We start from the raw sequence: 17566 nt of genomic DNA on the forward strand, positions 1-17566 counted from the left end.
TGTTTCAATCATGTAATATTCTGCAGAAGAGAGAAATGAATCTCAGTTTCACTGATACACAGCGTGTGATTGGCTGTTCACTACTGATGTAAAATATGACAGCTAGGATCAAAGCCTGAGTTGACAGAGAAAGCTGATGATCAGCATCATGGGACCAACAAAGCCTGAATAGATTGGTTTGGTTTTGTCAACTCGAAACTAATCCTGTAACCCTGAGTTTGTTAAACTACCATCATGGCACAGGCCCCTGGACAAGATCAAATTATTTACACAATGATATGTAATTGTAATTAATAACGTAATTAATAACTAATAGTGTCTGAACTTGACCAGATCTTATTTTGTAAGGGTCCGTACACACAGAACGCGTTTTCGTATTTCACTGTCACTTTTCTATTGTTTTTCTATGCAAGCGCACTAAATGGACATGATTTACAGTTGTGCTGATTTTGCAGCATCTTGCCCATGACACAGGGTTCTAAAAAAGCAGCGGTCAAGGTAAAAGTAGTCTTTTTTTTTTTGTTGCGTTTTTGCATTCCACTGCACTGCTTGTTCCACTAGAATAGATGGACGTCTTTGACCGTTGTGTTTGCGTATTTTTCCGCGTCTCACACACATGATGTTATATTAAAGTTCGGTAGGAACATGTTCAGATAATTAATCTAATTAACACAGGAGGAGCACATTCAGTTAATTAATTCAATTAGCGAGATAAGATATATACTTAGCAGACTTACCTCGGTTCCATGACAGTTTCCAGCATCCCTCTACCACCCCATCTCCTCACTTGTAACTACTCATATCCCAACCTCATATGGGGGAAATACTCTGGGTTCAGGCCAAATTCCGAGCTCGGATCCCTCCCCTCGGACAGCATCAAATATGCACAACCTTTAAAGGATTAGTTCAGTTTCAAATTAAAATTACCCTTTGATTTACTCACCCTCAAGCCTCCAGGTGTATATGACTTTCTTCAATCGCATGGTCCAAGTCTTTATCCTATAAAAATACTTTTTTTTAAATTATATTACAAACAAGTCTATTTATTTTTTAATTTTACCAGAATTGTCCATATTTTAATTCAAAATGTTAAAAAAAACTTGGTATAAATGAAAATAAATACCATCTTGAGCATTTCAAATTAATTAATTGAACATTTATTTCAACAACAGGGTTAACAAAGTCAACAGGCTTAAAACCCGATAGAAAATCCACTTAACATTTTCATAACAAAAACAACACACAAACATTTAAAACTACGTAAAGGGATAGTTCACCCAAAAATGAAAATGTTGTCATCATTTACTCACCCTCGTGTTGTTCCAACCCTGTATACGTTTCTTTCTTCTATTGAACACAAAAGAAGATATTTTGAAGAATGTTGGTACCCAGACAGTTGACGGGCCCCCATTGACTTCCATAGTATTCCATAACAGTCAAACTGTTTGATTGCCATCATTTTTCAAAATATCCTCTTTTGTGTTCAATAGAAGAAAGAAACGTATACAGGGTTGGAACAACACGAGGGTGAGTAAACGATGACAACATTTACATTTTTGGGTGAACTATCCCTTTAATAAACTTATACTTTTTTTTATTAAGACAGTATGAATCAATATAAAACCATTTTTAAAACAAAACATCTGGCCCTAAATCGGCCCAACAGTAAATTGTGCAAAGTTTTCACTCCCAACAGAGCATGATGCATTACCATCACAGTTTGCCTTTATCAGAACCTGTAGTGCATGTTAAAACCGCATGCATACATTACGAATGACCTCACTGCCTGGAGCATGACGAACACAAATCACAGTGTCCTGCAGGTAAATCAATATTATGTGCTTGGGCCTATAAGTGAACCACGCCAAAAGTAACATCTGCGTGTTCTAGGTGTAACATGAGTAGCGTCACCTCGTCATCAGGCATTGTTTCCTTCTAAGGCGGGTCGCTGAATTTGAAACACAACAATACATTGTGACTATTCTTACATCAGGAGGTGTTAGCCTGCACACCTTAATATTCACATCGGGGTGGGGTTCATTTTTGAATGTGTGCATTCCTCTAAGGCACCAAGTATAAGTGAAATTATTATGCGGAAGGTGGAACAGGCTCCACCCCCACTCATGGGACAACCTGACAGAGCTGTTATTGATGACACCGAGATGAAAGCGACCTTGCAAAGCCTGATCCGGCAGAAAAGCTAAGCACATCTAAATCCCACAGCGGACAGCCAACACGTGCAAAATTCAGTAGTGCTGAATCAACATGAACCGTGGACATCAACCCACACAAGGACAGTGACGTCTCTTTAGACCACTCACTCAGTTTCAACTAAGCTGTCAATCAGTGCTGACTGTGCCCAACATTCCTCCCGTGATGTAAAAAGGCTCTCTTTTTACAAAAATGAGGTAGAGTAAGTCTTGGAGCAATAGAATAATTGGAGTAGTACAAAAGGAAATGTGGCATGTTTTGTGGGCTATTACGCTGCTAACAACTTCTAAATATATTTTAAGAACTGTGACTTAATAATACTTACATAATTACTGCATTTACAGCTATACCTGAGTTTTGAGAAAAGGAATACCATAGAAAACACCTCTCCTAGCTTTAGTAAAGCCCTATGGCCTGTACTTCATGTTATCAAAGATTACAACAGACAGGAATCTAAATGTTCATTAACTGTAGACTCAGGCACTTTGATGTGGCACACAGGGCAGTGGACGGTGATTTGGACTGGAGGATTGTTAGCTTGCGGATTCCAGACTACAGGTAGAAAGTCGTCTTCGTCCTCATCGCTCTGCTGCACTGTGGACGTGGCGGACTCACCGATTGTCCGCTTGAAGTAATCAAAGATATGTTCAGAGTTATGCTCTTCCCATGATCTTTTCTTGGCTCCTGAAGGCGTAGTCCCTGATGTCCGGGGGCTGCCAATGTTTCTAGGGCTCGGAAAGTTGGATTCAGGTTTTCCAGAGCCTCCAAAGTGCTTGGAACTGGACCCTGAAGTAGTTGAAGTACGTGAACTTTGGGGACTGCCAGTGTTTCGGAATCCTGAGCTTGAAGCATCTGACCCTACTTTTTGGTTACTTCCGAAGAGCTTAGAAATGTAACCTGGTGTGCTAGTTGCAGACTTTTGGGGGCTTCCGGAAGCTTTCGACTTTGAATCTGGGAATTCCGTTTTAGCACTGCTTCCAAAATATTTGGAGAGCTGGGACTCTGCAGAGCCAGGCTTTGGCCCTGTGGTGGTGGATGAATGAAGGTTGTTGATCAGGCTTGTTTTCCCGAAAGGTTTTTTGTCTAAGGCACTAGGGTTTGCTGTCGCAGCATCTGTGGCAGGCTTGGAGGAACTGGCAGCGCTGGTTGCTCTCTCTGGAGATTTGAGGACTATGGCCTGGAAGAGATCTTGCACTGACCTCTGCTTGCCTCTTAAGTCTTTGACTTTGGAAATTCTCACAGGCGAACCGTTGACGTTGATAAAAGCACTAGTGTTGCTAACCGACTTTTTGCGGGGAACATTCGAAGTACCTGAGCTGACTCTTTTGTGCAAGTTTGATTCAAAGGGCCTTAGTCTCGGAAGGAGCAGAGAGTCAGGGGGAGAGACCAGAGGTTCGGGTTGCGCTTTGGGAGGACTCTGACTCTGCTTGTTTGTGTAAGTCTGCGTGTTCCGTCCAAGAATAAACCCTTTCCCACTGAATGGAATGATATTTCTGATGTCTTGTGAACCAGAGCCTGCAACACAATACATATAATTTGATTGTCCAGAAAAGCATACAATGTGGCACTATCAAAACAATGGTATTTGTTTCTTCAAGCACCTTGACATAGCATCACTGGCTCAACCAATGGCATTAGTTTTGAGTGGGAAACCTGAGGTGTGCGTTCCCGGCATGTAGGAATTAGTGCAATTAAAAGATTCTGACTTGTTAAAAGTACTCATGCCCTCGTCGAGATTGTAATAACAACTGTAAACTTCTATTTTCTGAGAGTGTGGAAACACTGTAATAAAATGTAGTTAAGCCACTGATCGATATTTATTATAGATCAGTGAGTCAAAATACTTGTTTAATAATTCCTATAATGTTGTCTGCTAACATTAATATTACTTAGAAAGAACAAACCTACAAATAAATCTAATAAAGTAATGAAATGTAAAGTAATACTGCATAGTTTTCACTGTATAAATTGATAGATTAATGCTTATTAAAGCTAAAGTTATTCATTCAAGAGATGTGAATATTTTCTATTTGTCTTTTGTTCGATTCGAATTAATGGCTCAATCGTCAGCAGATTTATTAGACGCTGCCCCTTTAAGACCAAATGCAGAACTAATAATATCATACTCTCCTATTTCCCCAAACTATTTACGCCCATTTAAGATATAAACTGTTAAAGTAACTACTCTCCAATCCGGTCATTTTGACACAGGCTATTTGTTGTTTATTTGATGGTATAGACGCGCAAACGAAGCCTAAAATATAAAGTGCAAGTCGGTCCATTTCGCAGCACACACACATAAGCCGCCTTGAAGTTGGAAACAGCGTCCCTTGCACGGATTATTGTGCATTTAATAGCTCTTTATTATCAAACACATCCCGCAGTTTAGCAACAGTAGAGACTGCGGTTTACAACAATCACTGATTCGGACGTTGCGTTTAGGTTTAGGGAGAAATGACATCGCACAGCTGTGAAGGGAAGGATGTCGCGCTCGACGGAACACGGCTATAGGAATAGTTTTCCCTCATATCATCTTTTTATAATTCTTGGAAGCCGAAATCGAAAATAAAATAAAATTAATTAATAGATTAATATCACAGCACATCCCTAAAGTTTAAGCAGACTAAACTTTTGTTTAGTTCTCTTGGCCATCGTCACTCATTAAGCTGACTGTGGTGTTGTGTGCGCTGTAGCTCCACGTGAGAGAGCTCGCTCGCTTTCTCTCTCTTCTGAATAGCAAAAATGCATTACGGACAAATGGTTTAATATTATCTCATATAGAAACGGCTGGCAAAGATAGAATTATCCAGATATAACGTCTATCAATTATAAATAGTAAGTGTATTTTCTTAATTTCTCCAGTACCGACAGCAGGCAAATTTACTTGTCGCACATGTGCGACTGGATGTAAAATTCAGTCGCACACTCAAATTTTTGTCGCAAAATGCAACCATTTGGGGGAAGAGACGGGACGAGAGGGAACGGGAAGAGACGGGACGAGAAGAGACGGGACGAGAAGAGACGGGACTGTCTTCCTTAGATTAATCCTTATTAAACCTACTGAAGTTACTCAGTCAAGATCAGTGAGTGATTTTCTTTTTTTCCCCTTTGTTTGTTTGTATTAAGATTAAGGGCTCAGGCAGCAGGTTTATTAGGCTACTATCACTTTAAGAACTAATGCACAAATCCACGATTTTCTTCTCTCAGCTGTTTACTTTCACTTAAGACTTAACGACTGTTTAAATGTCACATGCCAAAATGGGCAGTTTGAGTTTGAATTGAGTTCTTTTGCATCTTGCGCTTAAATTGTTTAAAATTGCTTTGTTGTTGAAATTGGCAAAACACGTGCAAATACATAATACAAATTTTTGTCAGTTCTTTCAACTGTCCCAGCTCCCAGGCCATTGTGCAGTCCTTATTGTCAAGCCCAGTAATTTGTATTGTAAATTTCTTTGTGTTTTCCGATGTCTACAGTGAAACATTGCGATGGACGATGACATCGGGGGGTTGTGTTTGAGCGTTAAGCTCCGTTAATGTGGCTCGGATCTGGAGAAAGAGAGTGCACGGAGCTGAAAGGGCTTGAATGAAGCGCGTTTGGCTTTAGATAAAACTATTAAGAGGATATAGTGCTGAAATATCATTACCACAAATGATCCTGAGTGCTTGTGGTGTGATCCGCACCACTGTTTTGTCGCTCTGCTCACTTCAACTAAAACAGGAAAATGGTGCTACCGTTCTGTCTCACAGTCCAGATACGGACCACGGTCCGCCATTTGAACATCATTGGTTTGGTTTGTGTAAAACATCTAGTATACTAACATAACATACTATAGTTTGTTTTCTGTTTTTTTCACAATAAAAGTGTTTAAATTGTGTTCAATTAACTGTTTTAAATTTAATTTGCATTGTGATTGGGAACAACTTCATTATTTGCGGGAGGGGATGGGGAAAAAAATCACGATCTATCGGCCCAACCCTACTCTCAGGTAGATCAGTATGTTACCATTCAAATATGCGCATCTACCCTCCCTACCATGTAAAGAGATTCATTGTGATTTAATATTTTCCCAAATCGTCCCTCCCTAACATTTTCGTCTCGTACTTATTGACGAAAAGGTCATTATAATCTCGTTATAATTTTTGTCATCACAAGCGTTTTTTTATTTAGTTATCGTCTCGTTTTCATCAGTGAAAAAAATGTTGTTGACAAAAAATAAGACGAAAATTATTAAATCAAAGAAATTAACAGTCAGCGCACACGCCTTTCAAAGTACGCTCCTTTGAATATTAGCGTGGATAGATGCGTTCGGCACACTATCTAGTGGACCGTTATTTCCGAGTGCTCAAATCACTTGCACGTGCGCTGTTGTCCACGCGAACACAAAAACGTGGCTGCACATGGACGGTGTGTGACAATAATGTGGTCATAGCGAATGGATCACCTGTTGTGCTGCTGGGAGGCTTTGAATTCTTGGAAATCCCATTGGAAGGATTCTTGTCTTTCTTTTTGTCGCTTTTGTTTGTTTTCCCATAGTTTTCTGGCTCTTTGATTTTGGTGTATGTTCCACCGCAGGTCCTTTGGTGCTCAGCCCACCAGGGGTCTCTGGCCGAGGGAGGTCTGTTCATCGCACGCTTTACGTATCCAAAGAATGGTCGGCGATTCTGACAGGGTCCGCCACAGCGCCACCAGTGCTGCCTGTACACGTCGACCTCATCGTGAAACGAGTGATATATCTGTGAAAAGAGATGCAATACAGCACAAAGATTGTCATAATGTCTGCTATTTAAGTCATGATGTCTGCTTTCCCGCAGCATCTCAGAATCGACCAATACATTTCTGAATCAAAGACGGTAGCGGCCGGTAACCCTGGTGTACTTTGGATGGGAGCGGGCAGTCTGATAATAGCCCGGCTGCTCCCGGCACCCTTTTTACAACAGCAAATCCACGCTTGAACTTGAAGTGAACAAAACGTTCTGCAGTGGTGACGTTCACACAGTTCCCAGTTCCCTGCCCTGAGCAACCTGGCAATATATGTTCTTTGCATCCCGTCCATGAGAGCACCTTACGAGAGAACATTCAGCCTTTGTGGTCGGATTTTGGAGGAGAGACGTTCGGTACTGAAACCATCGTCAGTCAGCGACATTCTGTTCTTGCATGGATGTTAAAAAACAATTTATTGGGCAGTATAGCTAATAAGCCAACAGTTTTAGTTTATTTGTATTTTTGGCGTATAGTTTTGAGAGACAGATGTCGTATTTGATTTAGCCTATTTTTCTCGGTGACATTTTTTTACAGCGCTGACATAAATAACAAATAAACGTATTGTGTATCCAACATTTTATATTTCTTATACTAGTCACTCTCTTTCTTTAGGGGAAATTTAAATGTACGATTCTGGAAACGAGATCTAAATTTAGCGGGATCAGTCATGTCGGGAAGAAAATCATTCTAAGCGGAAAGCGGGTGAACAAAGAGTGAATTTTAAGTGGGAGCGGGTGGGTGCGGAATAGAACCTAGCAGGACAAAAAAAAAAACAGTCCTGCGCAGACCTCTAATGCATAGAATACTGTTCACTGTGATGAACCCCCGTCTGGTCAACTGAGAGTTTGGTATGGAAATAAAAGTTTGATCGTGATTTTTTGCCAATGTATATTGGCACCGTTTGTTGTTTGCTTTTGGGATCTAAAAGAGCATTTGGACCTGGAAACTGTGATGCATGACATTAGACTGGATTTTGTTTAATAATCTGATCTGAATATTAGAAATGTGTCTTACAGTGATGTTGGTGCCGCTTGCTTGGTTGATTCTGTCCATGTGTTTGCAGAACTCTGGTCCGTGACCATCTCGATCTCTGTTGTTTTGAGTCACAAAGAGAAGAGCGTGGATCATCTCATGAAGAAGAGTCTGTGGAAAAGAAACAGTAACATTAAAATCAAACTGCAACTGATCATGAAATACATTTAGGGCACTTCATCTTAAATTGTGGGCACTTAATCTTATATGGTGGAACAAGTTATTAGATTAATGAAACAAACCTTTTTCTCTTTAGAATAGGGTGCATTGTTGAATTGTGCACAATAAGACCAAATGCATGTATTAATAACCCTGTAAAGCCTGACATATGAAATATATATATATATTTTTTTTTTTAATGGAAGAGTTAATTGAACCTTTAGACAAAATATAAAAAAAGATTTGCATATGTGTTTTATGTTGAGTATCATATTTGATACAATCAGTCTTTTATGGCTCTTATAGTACATATGATATAGTGAGAATACTTGACTCGACGAGGAAAAATAACACCTCAATTTTAATCAGAGGCTTAAGCTAAGCAAACATATGTAATTTGTTATTTATATGGCCAAAAAGTAATGAAATTATGATTGTAAGGTAAATCAAAGGCATTATTATAACTGTATGGCAGACTACTTGCATAAAATGCATATAAATATCAGTCGTCACTCTTTATCTCCCAATAATATAATTAGTAAGATGACATTTAAAGGTGCAGTGTGTAGTATTTAGGGGGATCTATTGACAGAAATGCAATATAATATACATGTTTTCGGTGGTTTATAAAGACCTTACATAATGTACCGTTGTGTTTTATTACCTTAGAATGAGCCATTTCTATCTACATACACCGCGGGTCCCCTTACAGTGAAATCGCCATTTTGCGCCGCCATGTTTCTACAGTAGCCCTAAACGGACAAACTGCTCTACAGAGCGTCACTCTCTGCTTTCTCCGATGACGAACTTTTTGTCCTGTGTCGGTCTCCGTAGCTTCTCTATGTGCTTCGAAAGGAGCACATGCATTCTATTATTTCATATATATATTAAAAGTCGCTGTCTGGATTTAAATAGGCAAATACTTAAGAGTCTATGACTGGATCATTATTGTGGTGATTATTATGTTTCTAGCATGTTATATGTTTAGCAACCTTCTAACCATAATTGATGAAGTGTGTAACTTTTCATTTCTTAAATTACCAAGTAGGAAGACACATTATGGCCATATTCCAATGTGAAAATGTCAAGATTCATCCGGCTCAAATAGACCCTTCACATTTCTGGGTTTCTCAGAAGAGGAAGTCGCCATAGTAGGGTAAACTTTTATAGCGGTGAATAAGAGACTATATGATTAAATATATCTTTTTGTGTTTCCATTTGCTAAAATAGCAAAAGAAAAACTCCACAATAGTGTTTTACAACTTTCAAAAAGAGGAAAAAAAAGAGAGAGATTGAAAACGGCAGTAAGAAGAGAGACTCCCACAGCCGCTGTATTAGAAACACTCTCACACTCAAGCGTTAACTAATTTTTTGTAATTTGATGCAAAAGGTAATATAAAAAAAAAGTATAGTGTTATTAATAGACATATATTTGTAAAACAAAATTTAAATATAAAACACTTTGCAGGATTTACGATGCTGATGACTGTTAAAACGTGTCATCACATTCTGTGAGAAGGGTCCATTATGGAGAATGAAGGGAGCATGAAGAATCATTTTCATACATGAATTGGTACCTCTGAGTCCAGACCTTAAATTAATCGTAATTACAATTACATGGCGATCAGTAGTATATGCTGCTCCATCTTAAAGCACAGTGAGTTTGAGTCTCTTATGACGTGCATTTGACAAAGCAACATGCTTCAACCATCTTTCTAAACATAAGAAGCATTTATGAACCTCTTGTCCAAAAAAAGACAGTTTGAAAGCATCCTTCTGTGAGATGATGTGGCTTCTAACACAGAATAAGGCACATTATTTCATATTCACCACATATTAATATCAACATATATTATTTCAAAGTATTCTATACAGTGATAAAGGCTATGTAGATTAGCAGTGAAGAATATGCTCTATTATCATGAAAATACCAGAGAAGGCTTGAAGAACTCAGATAAACCATGTATTGTAGTTGTGTGTTTATCAATCAAAGCGTTTTAAACTTATTTTCTGTTTATGCAGCTAAGTATGATGCCCATAGTGATTTCAATGCATTATCTACTTATGCGGGGCATATTTGTAGTTTCTGCGCGAGAGCGCCCCCTAGCTTTCCGATGGAGCAGCGTTTACTGCTGATAATAGAGCCATGCTTCACCGACAAGCTGCGCATAGAGAGAAATATAAAATAAAAATTAAATTAAATAAAAAAAATAAACAAATGTGCAGCCTTTGTGTGGTTTAACTTCGATTAAAATGAAAGCCTTTGAGTTGTGCTAGAGTAGACTTTACAGAGTTGTGATGTTATTTCCATCACGACATGCATACATTTTTGATCCAGATTTGTATTGATGATGCAAGAGTTGAGCACTCTGTAAAGTCTCCTCCAGCACATCTTAAAGACTTTCAATGAATTTAAGGCCATCTGAAGCGAATCAAAGGGTTTTTGTAAGAAAAATATCCATATTTAACACGTTATTAAGTAAAATATCTAGCTTCCAGCGGACTGCCTTTATTCAACTTACGGAAAAATCGTAACTGCCGCAACGATGACGTCGGACGTAGCTTAAGTGTTTTCAGCGGCGAGGGGCGTTACACTTTCTTCATAAGTTGAATACGGAAGGAGGTTTTAATTTTTGGCCTGTTTTTGGTCACATTTAACCAACCTGTACAAGATCCTTGCGGGGTCTGAGCTTCAGGAGTGGTTCACTGAGGCGAATGGAACACAAGCCTCCTCTTCCCTCATAAGAGCAAACACCAGCACATCTGAGGGAGTCAAACATTAGCCAGTAATTAACACAAGTTCAACTCATCCATCCATCTATCCATCTATCTATCTATCTATCTATCTATCTATCTATCTATCTATCTATCTATCTATCTATCTATCTGTCTATCTACTTATCTATCTCTATCCATCTAAGTTATCTGTCTGTTTTTGTCGTCTATCTGTCAGAATGTCTATCTCTCTGTCAATCTTTCAGAATGTCTATCTATCTAGCTATCTGTCAGAACGTATATCTATTTATCTATCTATCATCTCTCTGTCTATCTGTCAGAATGTCTATCTCTTTGTCTGTCAGTCCTGTTTATTCATCTAACTAGCTGTCTCTCTCTATCTGTCAGTCTGTCTGTCTTTCAGAATGTCTATCTATCTAGCTATCTGTCAGAATGTATATCTATTTATCTATCTATCATCTCTCTGTCTATATTTCAGAATGTCTATCTATCTAGCTATCTGTCAGAATGTATATCTATTTATCTATCTATCATCTCTCTGTCTATCTGTCAGAATGTCTATCTCTTTGCCTTTCAGTCCTGTTTATCCATCTATCGAGCTGTCTCTCTCTATCTGTCAGAATGTATATCTATTTATCATCTGTCTGTCAGTCCTGCCCTTATGAAAATGAACCATGGTTTTACTACAAATAAAACAAAAAAACTATGGTTATTATAGTTAAACCATGGTAAACACAAATAAACCATGGCTTTACTACTCTAACCATAGTTTAGCCATGGCATTTGTGGTAAAACTGTGGTTGTATAAATGGTAATCAATTAGCCAAAACAACATGGTTACTACACTTTTACTGTAATAAAACCATGGTTAATTTCCGTAAGAGTGTCTATCCATCTATCTGTCTATATAAAAATGGATAGACTTTGTGTTTGTGTGTCTATCTGTCAGTCTATGTATCTATCTGTAAGTTTTGTAAAACATCTGACAGAATCCTGTCCGTTGTGTTTGTGACTCTTACAGTGTCATCCGCGGACTCCACTTCACCTCCACACCGCTGAGTTTCCCCCAGAAGAACTTGTCATTAAACTGCAGGAACATGGCTCTTGCGTCTGGATTGGGGTCCAGCGTCTCCCACGACTCATCCACGATGGACAGCGGTCTCTCTGGTCTGGGCTGAGAGTAGGGAATCACATCCATCAGACCAGAGGAGTCAATCTTACGCTTTTTACTGGATGGAAAGTCTTCATCACTCCATCTATCAGCCGATGACTGCTGATCAAACTGCTCTTGTAAACGAAGAGCGAGTAAAAAGTCTTCATCCTCCATCTTCTTTCTGCTTTAGTAAGAACAGATCAACTGGATGACACCACTAACCAGCACAAAACCTCAACATAAAACATTAATCACGACCAACGAAACTCCCGCCTTATAGTTCGGGCTAATCGTAGGTTTTCATGGGTGTGATGATATAACGTCTCAAATCTTTTCTGAAAATATACTGTCAGTGCATTTCCACTAGAGCCCAAAATGAAAAAATAATTGTTGGCCAATCATAAAGTCACACGGTGTGGGGGGAAGGCTGGGAAATGTATTTCTATTTTTAGATTTTATAATGTTGCGTTATATGCATGGACAAAAAAACATTGGCGATATCTGTATATTACAACATGCAATATACAAACAGGTAAAATAAAGTAAAAAAAATAAATAAATGCTGTTTTACGTAATTCTTATTGAAAATGTTGACCATTCAAATCAGTTGCACGGAGTTGATATAGCTGCACAACAACAACAACAAATGATTAATAATTTGATATTTCATTATTCACTCTGATATTGAAATTTGGAGTCTTCAGATATTCTTCTCCCTTATCAACAAGGGGGTTTCATCTAGGATAATTTATACATTTTACTCTGTTAAACACTTCCTATAAAGGAGGTCTTGCTGTTTTACTCAAATGGGCATAATGACACATTTAAAAATCTGAATATACTTTATATTTGTGAGCTATGTTTGCAATAAAGTGTATGACTGAACATATGCATGGTGAATGTGTGTTTTTTTAATCAAAATTCGTTTATTATAGGCATATTATTAACATGGACAACAAAAGACATGTACCACACACCGAATGCAAACAACAACGTTTTACTAGACGCACATGTTATTATTATTAAATTATTCAAACATATTAATACGTGCGTGAATCTTGGTTGTTGTGTATTTTGAAACGTTCACTCTTCACGTGATATGACTGACGTCACGGGGAGGTGCCGCGCGTTTCCTGTTGAGGAAGCGGGTCTCTCTGCAGCTGTACTGCAATGACGGACTGATTTTTACACAATTATATCCATATTTGTGTTTCTTTTGTACATTTTCTTTTTCCGTAACATCCAAAAAAAATGGCAGACACTGGAAATCGCTTGCGTAAGTTGCTGGAATCCCCTAATTTCGATCCTCAGTCGTACGTGAAGCAGCTCTCGCAGCAGTCGGACGGTGACAGAGATTTACAAGAACACCGTCAGAAAATACAAACACTCGCCGACGAGACCGCACAAAACCTGAAGAAAAATGTTTATAAAAACTACAGACAGTTTATTGAGACAGCCAAGGAGATTTCTTACCTGGAAAGTGAGATGTATCAGCTCAGTCACATTCTCACTGAGCAGAAGAGCATAATGGAGAGCATTACACAGTCTCTCCTGTCCACAGATAAAGATGAAACAGCCAAAGAGATGCTCACAGCCTTCCCAAAGGAAACAGAAGAGGTCAAACAAAGAACCTTAACCACGCTTTTGGAAAAAGTGGAGGGATGCAAGAACCTCATGGAAACCCCAGGCAGATATCTGGTCTACAATGGTGATCTTTTGGAGTATGACGCAGACAACATGTCCCAGATCCAAAAGGTCCATGCGTTTCTGATGAATGATTGCCTGCTAATTGCAACCTGGTTGGCAAACAGACGCGGGGCTGTGAAATACAAGTACAGTGCATTGTATGATCTGGAAAGCTTTGCGGTTGTAAACGTAAAAGACAACCCTCCAATCAAAGATATGTTCAAAATCCTCATGTTCCCAGATAGCCGCATCTTCAAAGCTGAGAACAGCAAGATCAAGAAAGAGTGGCTCGAGATCCTGGAGGAAACAAAGAAAAACAAAGTGGCGAAAGACAAGCACATAAAAGAAGAGGAGGTGCCAACGTCGCCAGTCAGGCAGGAAGTCTCCACAAACCCGTTTGAAGATGACGAACCGCTGGATTCAGAGGAACTGGTGGATCTGAGTCCCGAATGGATCCAGGAGCTTCCAGAAGACCTTGACGTGTGCATCGCTCAGAGAGACTTTGAGGGTGCTGTTGATCTTCTGGACAAACTAAACGAATATCTGAAGGAGCAACCAGTGAGCCCACGGGTGAAGGAGCTCAGGGGGAAGGTGGATGAGCGGGTTCGACAGCTGACGGAGGTTCTGGTGTTTGAGCTCTCGCCAGATCGCTCTCTGCGTGGAGGACCTAAAGCCACACGGCGAGCCGTGTCCCAGCTCATTCGGCTGGGCCAGTCCACCAAGGCCTGTGAGCTCTTTTTGAAAAACAGAGCAGCGGCCGTCCAAACCGCCATCCGACAGCTTCGCATCGAAGGAGCCACGCTGCTCTACATCCAAAAGCTCTGTAACATCTTCTTCACGAGCCTACTGGAAACTGCCAGGGAGTTTGAGACCGATTTTGCCGGCAACACTGGCTGCTACTCTGCTTTTGTGGTCTGGTCTCGTTCGGTGATGAAGATGTTCGTAGATGCCTTTAGCACGCAGGTGTTTGACAGCAAAGAGAGCTTGTCCACCGCTGCAGAATGCGTGAAATTCGCAAGCGAGCACTGCAAGCAGCTGAGCGAGATTGGCTTGGATCTGACCTTCATTTTACAGTCCTTGCTTGTGAAAGACATCAGGGCTGCGCTACAAAGCCAGAAGGACGTCATCATAGAAGCAACGAAGCATCGTAACTCTGAGGAGATGTGGCGTAGGATGAACCTGATGACTCCCGAAGCTCTGGCCAAACTCAAGGATGAAATGCGGAGCTGCGGGATAGGCAGTTTTGACCAGTATACGGGAGAAGACTGCTGGGTCAACCTGAGCTACACCATTGTGGCCTTCACCAAGCAGATGATGGCCTTCCTGGAGGAAGGACTGAAGCTATACTTCCCAGAGCTGCACATGGTGTTTCTGGAGAGCCTGCGGGAGATCATACTGGTGGCGGTGCAGCATGTGGACTACAGCCTGCGCTGCGAGCAGGAGACAGAGAAAAAGGCCTTCATTCTACAGAACGCATCGTTCCTGCATGAGACGGTGCTTCCTGTTGTGGAGAGGAGGTTTGAGGAGGGAGTGGGGAAACCAGCCAAACAGCTCCAGGATCTGAGGAAGAGCTCTCGGCCTGTCAGAGTCAACCCTGACAGCACCGTGTCCTTTGTTTAAATGTGAATTAATGAGACTGCTAATGCACTACCCACAGAGGTCATAAAATCTTAATGCATTTCACTAAGTACACTCATATGAATCATTTTTGGTGTCGTGATGCACTCTCAACTCTCACTGAATAGCTCACTGAAAATAAAAATTCTGTCATTATTTACTTACCTTCATGACATTTTTTTTTTTTTTTAATCTTATACTTTTCAAATGGGTCTCTTGAGCTTCAAAAAAATTACAAAAAAGCATTGATTTTCCCCCCCCATATAGTTGTAAAACAACAGCGTATGAGTTTGAAATAAAATGAGGGAAGATAGGGAGTAAATAATGACAGAATCAAACCACAAATAGCAACTATATAACACTTGCATTTCATAATTTTATTCATTTAGCTTTTTGGTTCTTTAATCATTTATAATAAGCTGTATATTATTAAAGTAAAGGGAATTTAATATTGCCCTACATGTTAAAATATGAAAAAATACACTTCATTTGTTATTTCAGTCAACTGCTTTTTTGCTCTTTTTTTTTTTGACTGCGTTTATAAAAATACATTGTTTTGCTTAAAAATGCAAAGTGCATTAAACTTGCTTAAAGGGGTTCACCCAAAAAATGAAAATTCTGTCATAATTTACTCACCCTTATGTTGTTCCAAGCCTGTATGAGTTTCTTCTGTTGAACACAAAAGAAGATATTTTGAAGAATGTTGTCAGCTGTGGGGCACCATTGACTTCCATAGTATTTTTTCAATGGTGCCCCACAACTGTTTGGTTACCCATATTCTTTTGTGTCCAACAGAAGAAAGAAACTCGTACAGATTTGGAACAACACGAGGGTGAGTAAATGATGACAGAATTAAAAAATTTTGGGTGAACTATCCCTTTAACATGAATATATTGTATTGGTTTAATCCTGTGCTCCAGATGTCTCAGCTTTTAAATGTAGTGCCCCCTGGTGTACAGGGAATTGTTCAATAAAAGTAAGGCTCGGTTAAAAATCCCAAAGGCCACAGTCTTGACAACAACCCAGAGTTATTAAAAATATTCCCCTTTCATCTGTTTCTCTTTCATACTTGCTGTTTCTGTTCTCTGTCAGACTGCCTACCCTTGATCATATATTGACAAGATCTTTTTGTATTATGTTTTTGTTGTTTTTAAACCCTCCTGACACAGACATGATAATATGAGGAAAAGGTTGGATGTTCATGAGACTTTGATGGATTTAATACAAAAACTATAATGTATTAAAAAAAACGAACTTCATTATTTGATACTGTCTGGTTTGCACTCACACACATATAACATGCACGCTAGTTAACATGCATGCTAGATTTTCAGTTATGCATCACCCTCTGGGTTATGACAGGAGTTCATTTTTCTCTTGGCAGACCCCAGGCATAATCTCCTGGATCAGTCTCGCGCCTCTGAACAACACGACAAGCGTGTGTGAAAGAACAATAGTGTCTGCCATTGCTGCCCTGATTGTCAAACCAAATACTCTGCACTGGCCTACTATTATATTAGATTAGACTGGACATTAGTTCATCGAAAATTATTTATATATATATATATATATATATATATATATATATATATATATATATATATATATATATATATATATATATATAAAATATTATAGCCTATATATATGTTTTTTGTATTTTTACTAGTGGGTGTAGGACACTATAGTTAATTTATGTAAATGAGGATAGCAAAATAAAGTAAACTGACCAGTCACTTTGACCTGACCATGTTTTGCATAAGTGTTTTTTCTTTAATTGCTAATGTGACCTTTTACACTACAGACTGAACAAAATTAAGCATTCCTCTATAATCGTTTGACCTAAATTGGTATTATCTAATTGTGAACTTAAATTTAATATTCGTGATTGGTCGCTTGTAATCCATTACCTTTTATCAAAGTTATCTCACATTATCAAGATGAATTTATTCTGACACAGTTTAGCTTGAGTTCTTGTCATATTTTATTACCATTTTCTAAACTATAGCGAATAAACTGTGATAATGTGAGAAAATGTTGAAGGTGTCTATATACATATATATATATGTATATATATATATATATATATATATATATATATATATATATATATATATATATATATATATATATATATACTGCATATATACATGTGTGTGTGCCCGCATGTCTGTGTGTACACACACATATATACACATATATAGTGTAAA

At 38.9% G+C, this 17566-nt stretch overlaps 2 protein-coding genes across 2 annotated transcripts; one reads left to right on the top strand and one right to left on the bottom strand.

The window, feature by feature from the left end:
• Positions 1 to 1137: 1137 nt before the first annotated feature.
• sprtn (SprT-like N-terminal domain) lies at positions 1138 to 13134 on the bottom strand. Its single transcript, XM_079831905.1, has 5 exons — positions 11920 to 13134; positions 10828 to 10927; positions 7988 to 8116; positions 6654 to 6945; positions 1138 to 3726 (listed from the first exon to the last, which is right to left on the bottom strand). The coding sequence occupies exons 1-5, from the start codon at positions 12225 to 12227 to the stop codon at positions 2648 to 2650; spliced, it is 1908 nt and encodes a 635-aa protein (XP_079688031.1). The 5' UTR covers positions 12228 to 13134; the 3' UTR covers positions 1138 to 2647.
• Positions 13135 to 13164: 30 nt separating this feature from the next.
• On the top strand, positions 13165 to 16684 carry exoc8 (exocyst complex component 8). The gene has a single exon (XM_079831169.1). It carries the CDS (start codon positions 13305 to 13307, stop codon positions 15357 to 15359), a length of 2055 nt encoding a protein of 684 aa, XP_079687295.1. The 5' UTR covers positions 13165 to 13304; the 3' UTR covers positions 15360 to 16684.
• The last annotated feature ends 882 nt before the right edge of the window (positions 16685 to 17566 follow it).

This window comes from Gobio gobio (assembly GCF_949357685.1).
Source record: "Gobio gobio genome assembly, chromosome: 12".
Taxonomy (NCBI): Eukaryota; Metazoa; Chordata; class Actinopteri; order Cypriniformes; family Gobionidae; genus Gobio; species Gobio gobio.

Bases quoted from the DNA above. Each gene is read 5' to 3' on its own strand.
- sprtn (XM_079831905.1), bottom strand. From the start codon at position 12,227: ATGGAGGATGAAGACTTTTTACTCGCTCTTCGTTTACAAGAGCAGTTT. The intron at 8,117-10,827 runs GTTGGTTAAATG...TCTTTTCCACAG, and splicing joins CCCGCAAGGATCTTGTACAG to ACTCTTCTTCATGAGATGAT. The intron at 3,727-6,653 runs GTGATCCATTCG...ATTGTGTTGCAG, and splicing joins GCCTCCCAGCAGCACAACAG to GCTCTGGTTCACAAGACATC.
- exoc8 (XM_079831169.1), top strand. From the start codon at position 13,305: ATGGCAGACACTGGAAATCGCTTGCGTAAGTTGCTGGAATCCCCTAAT.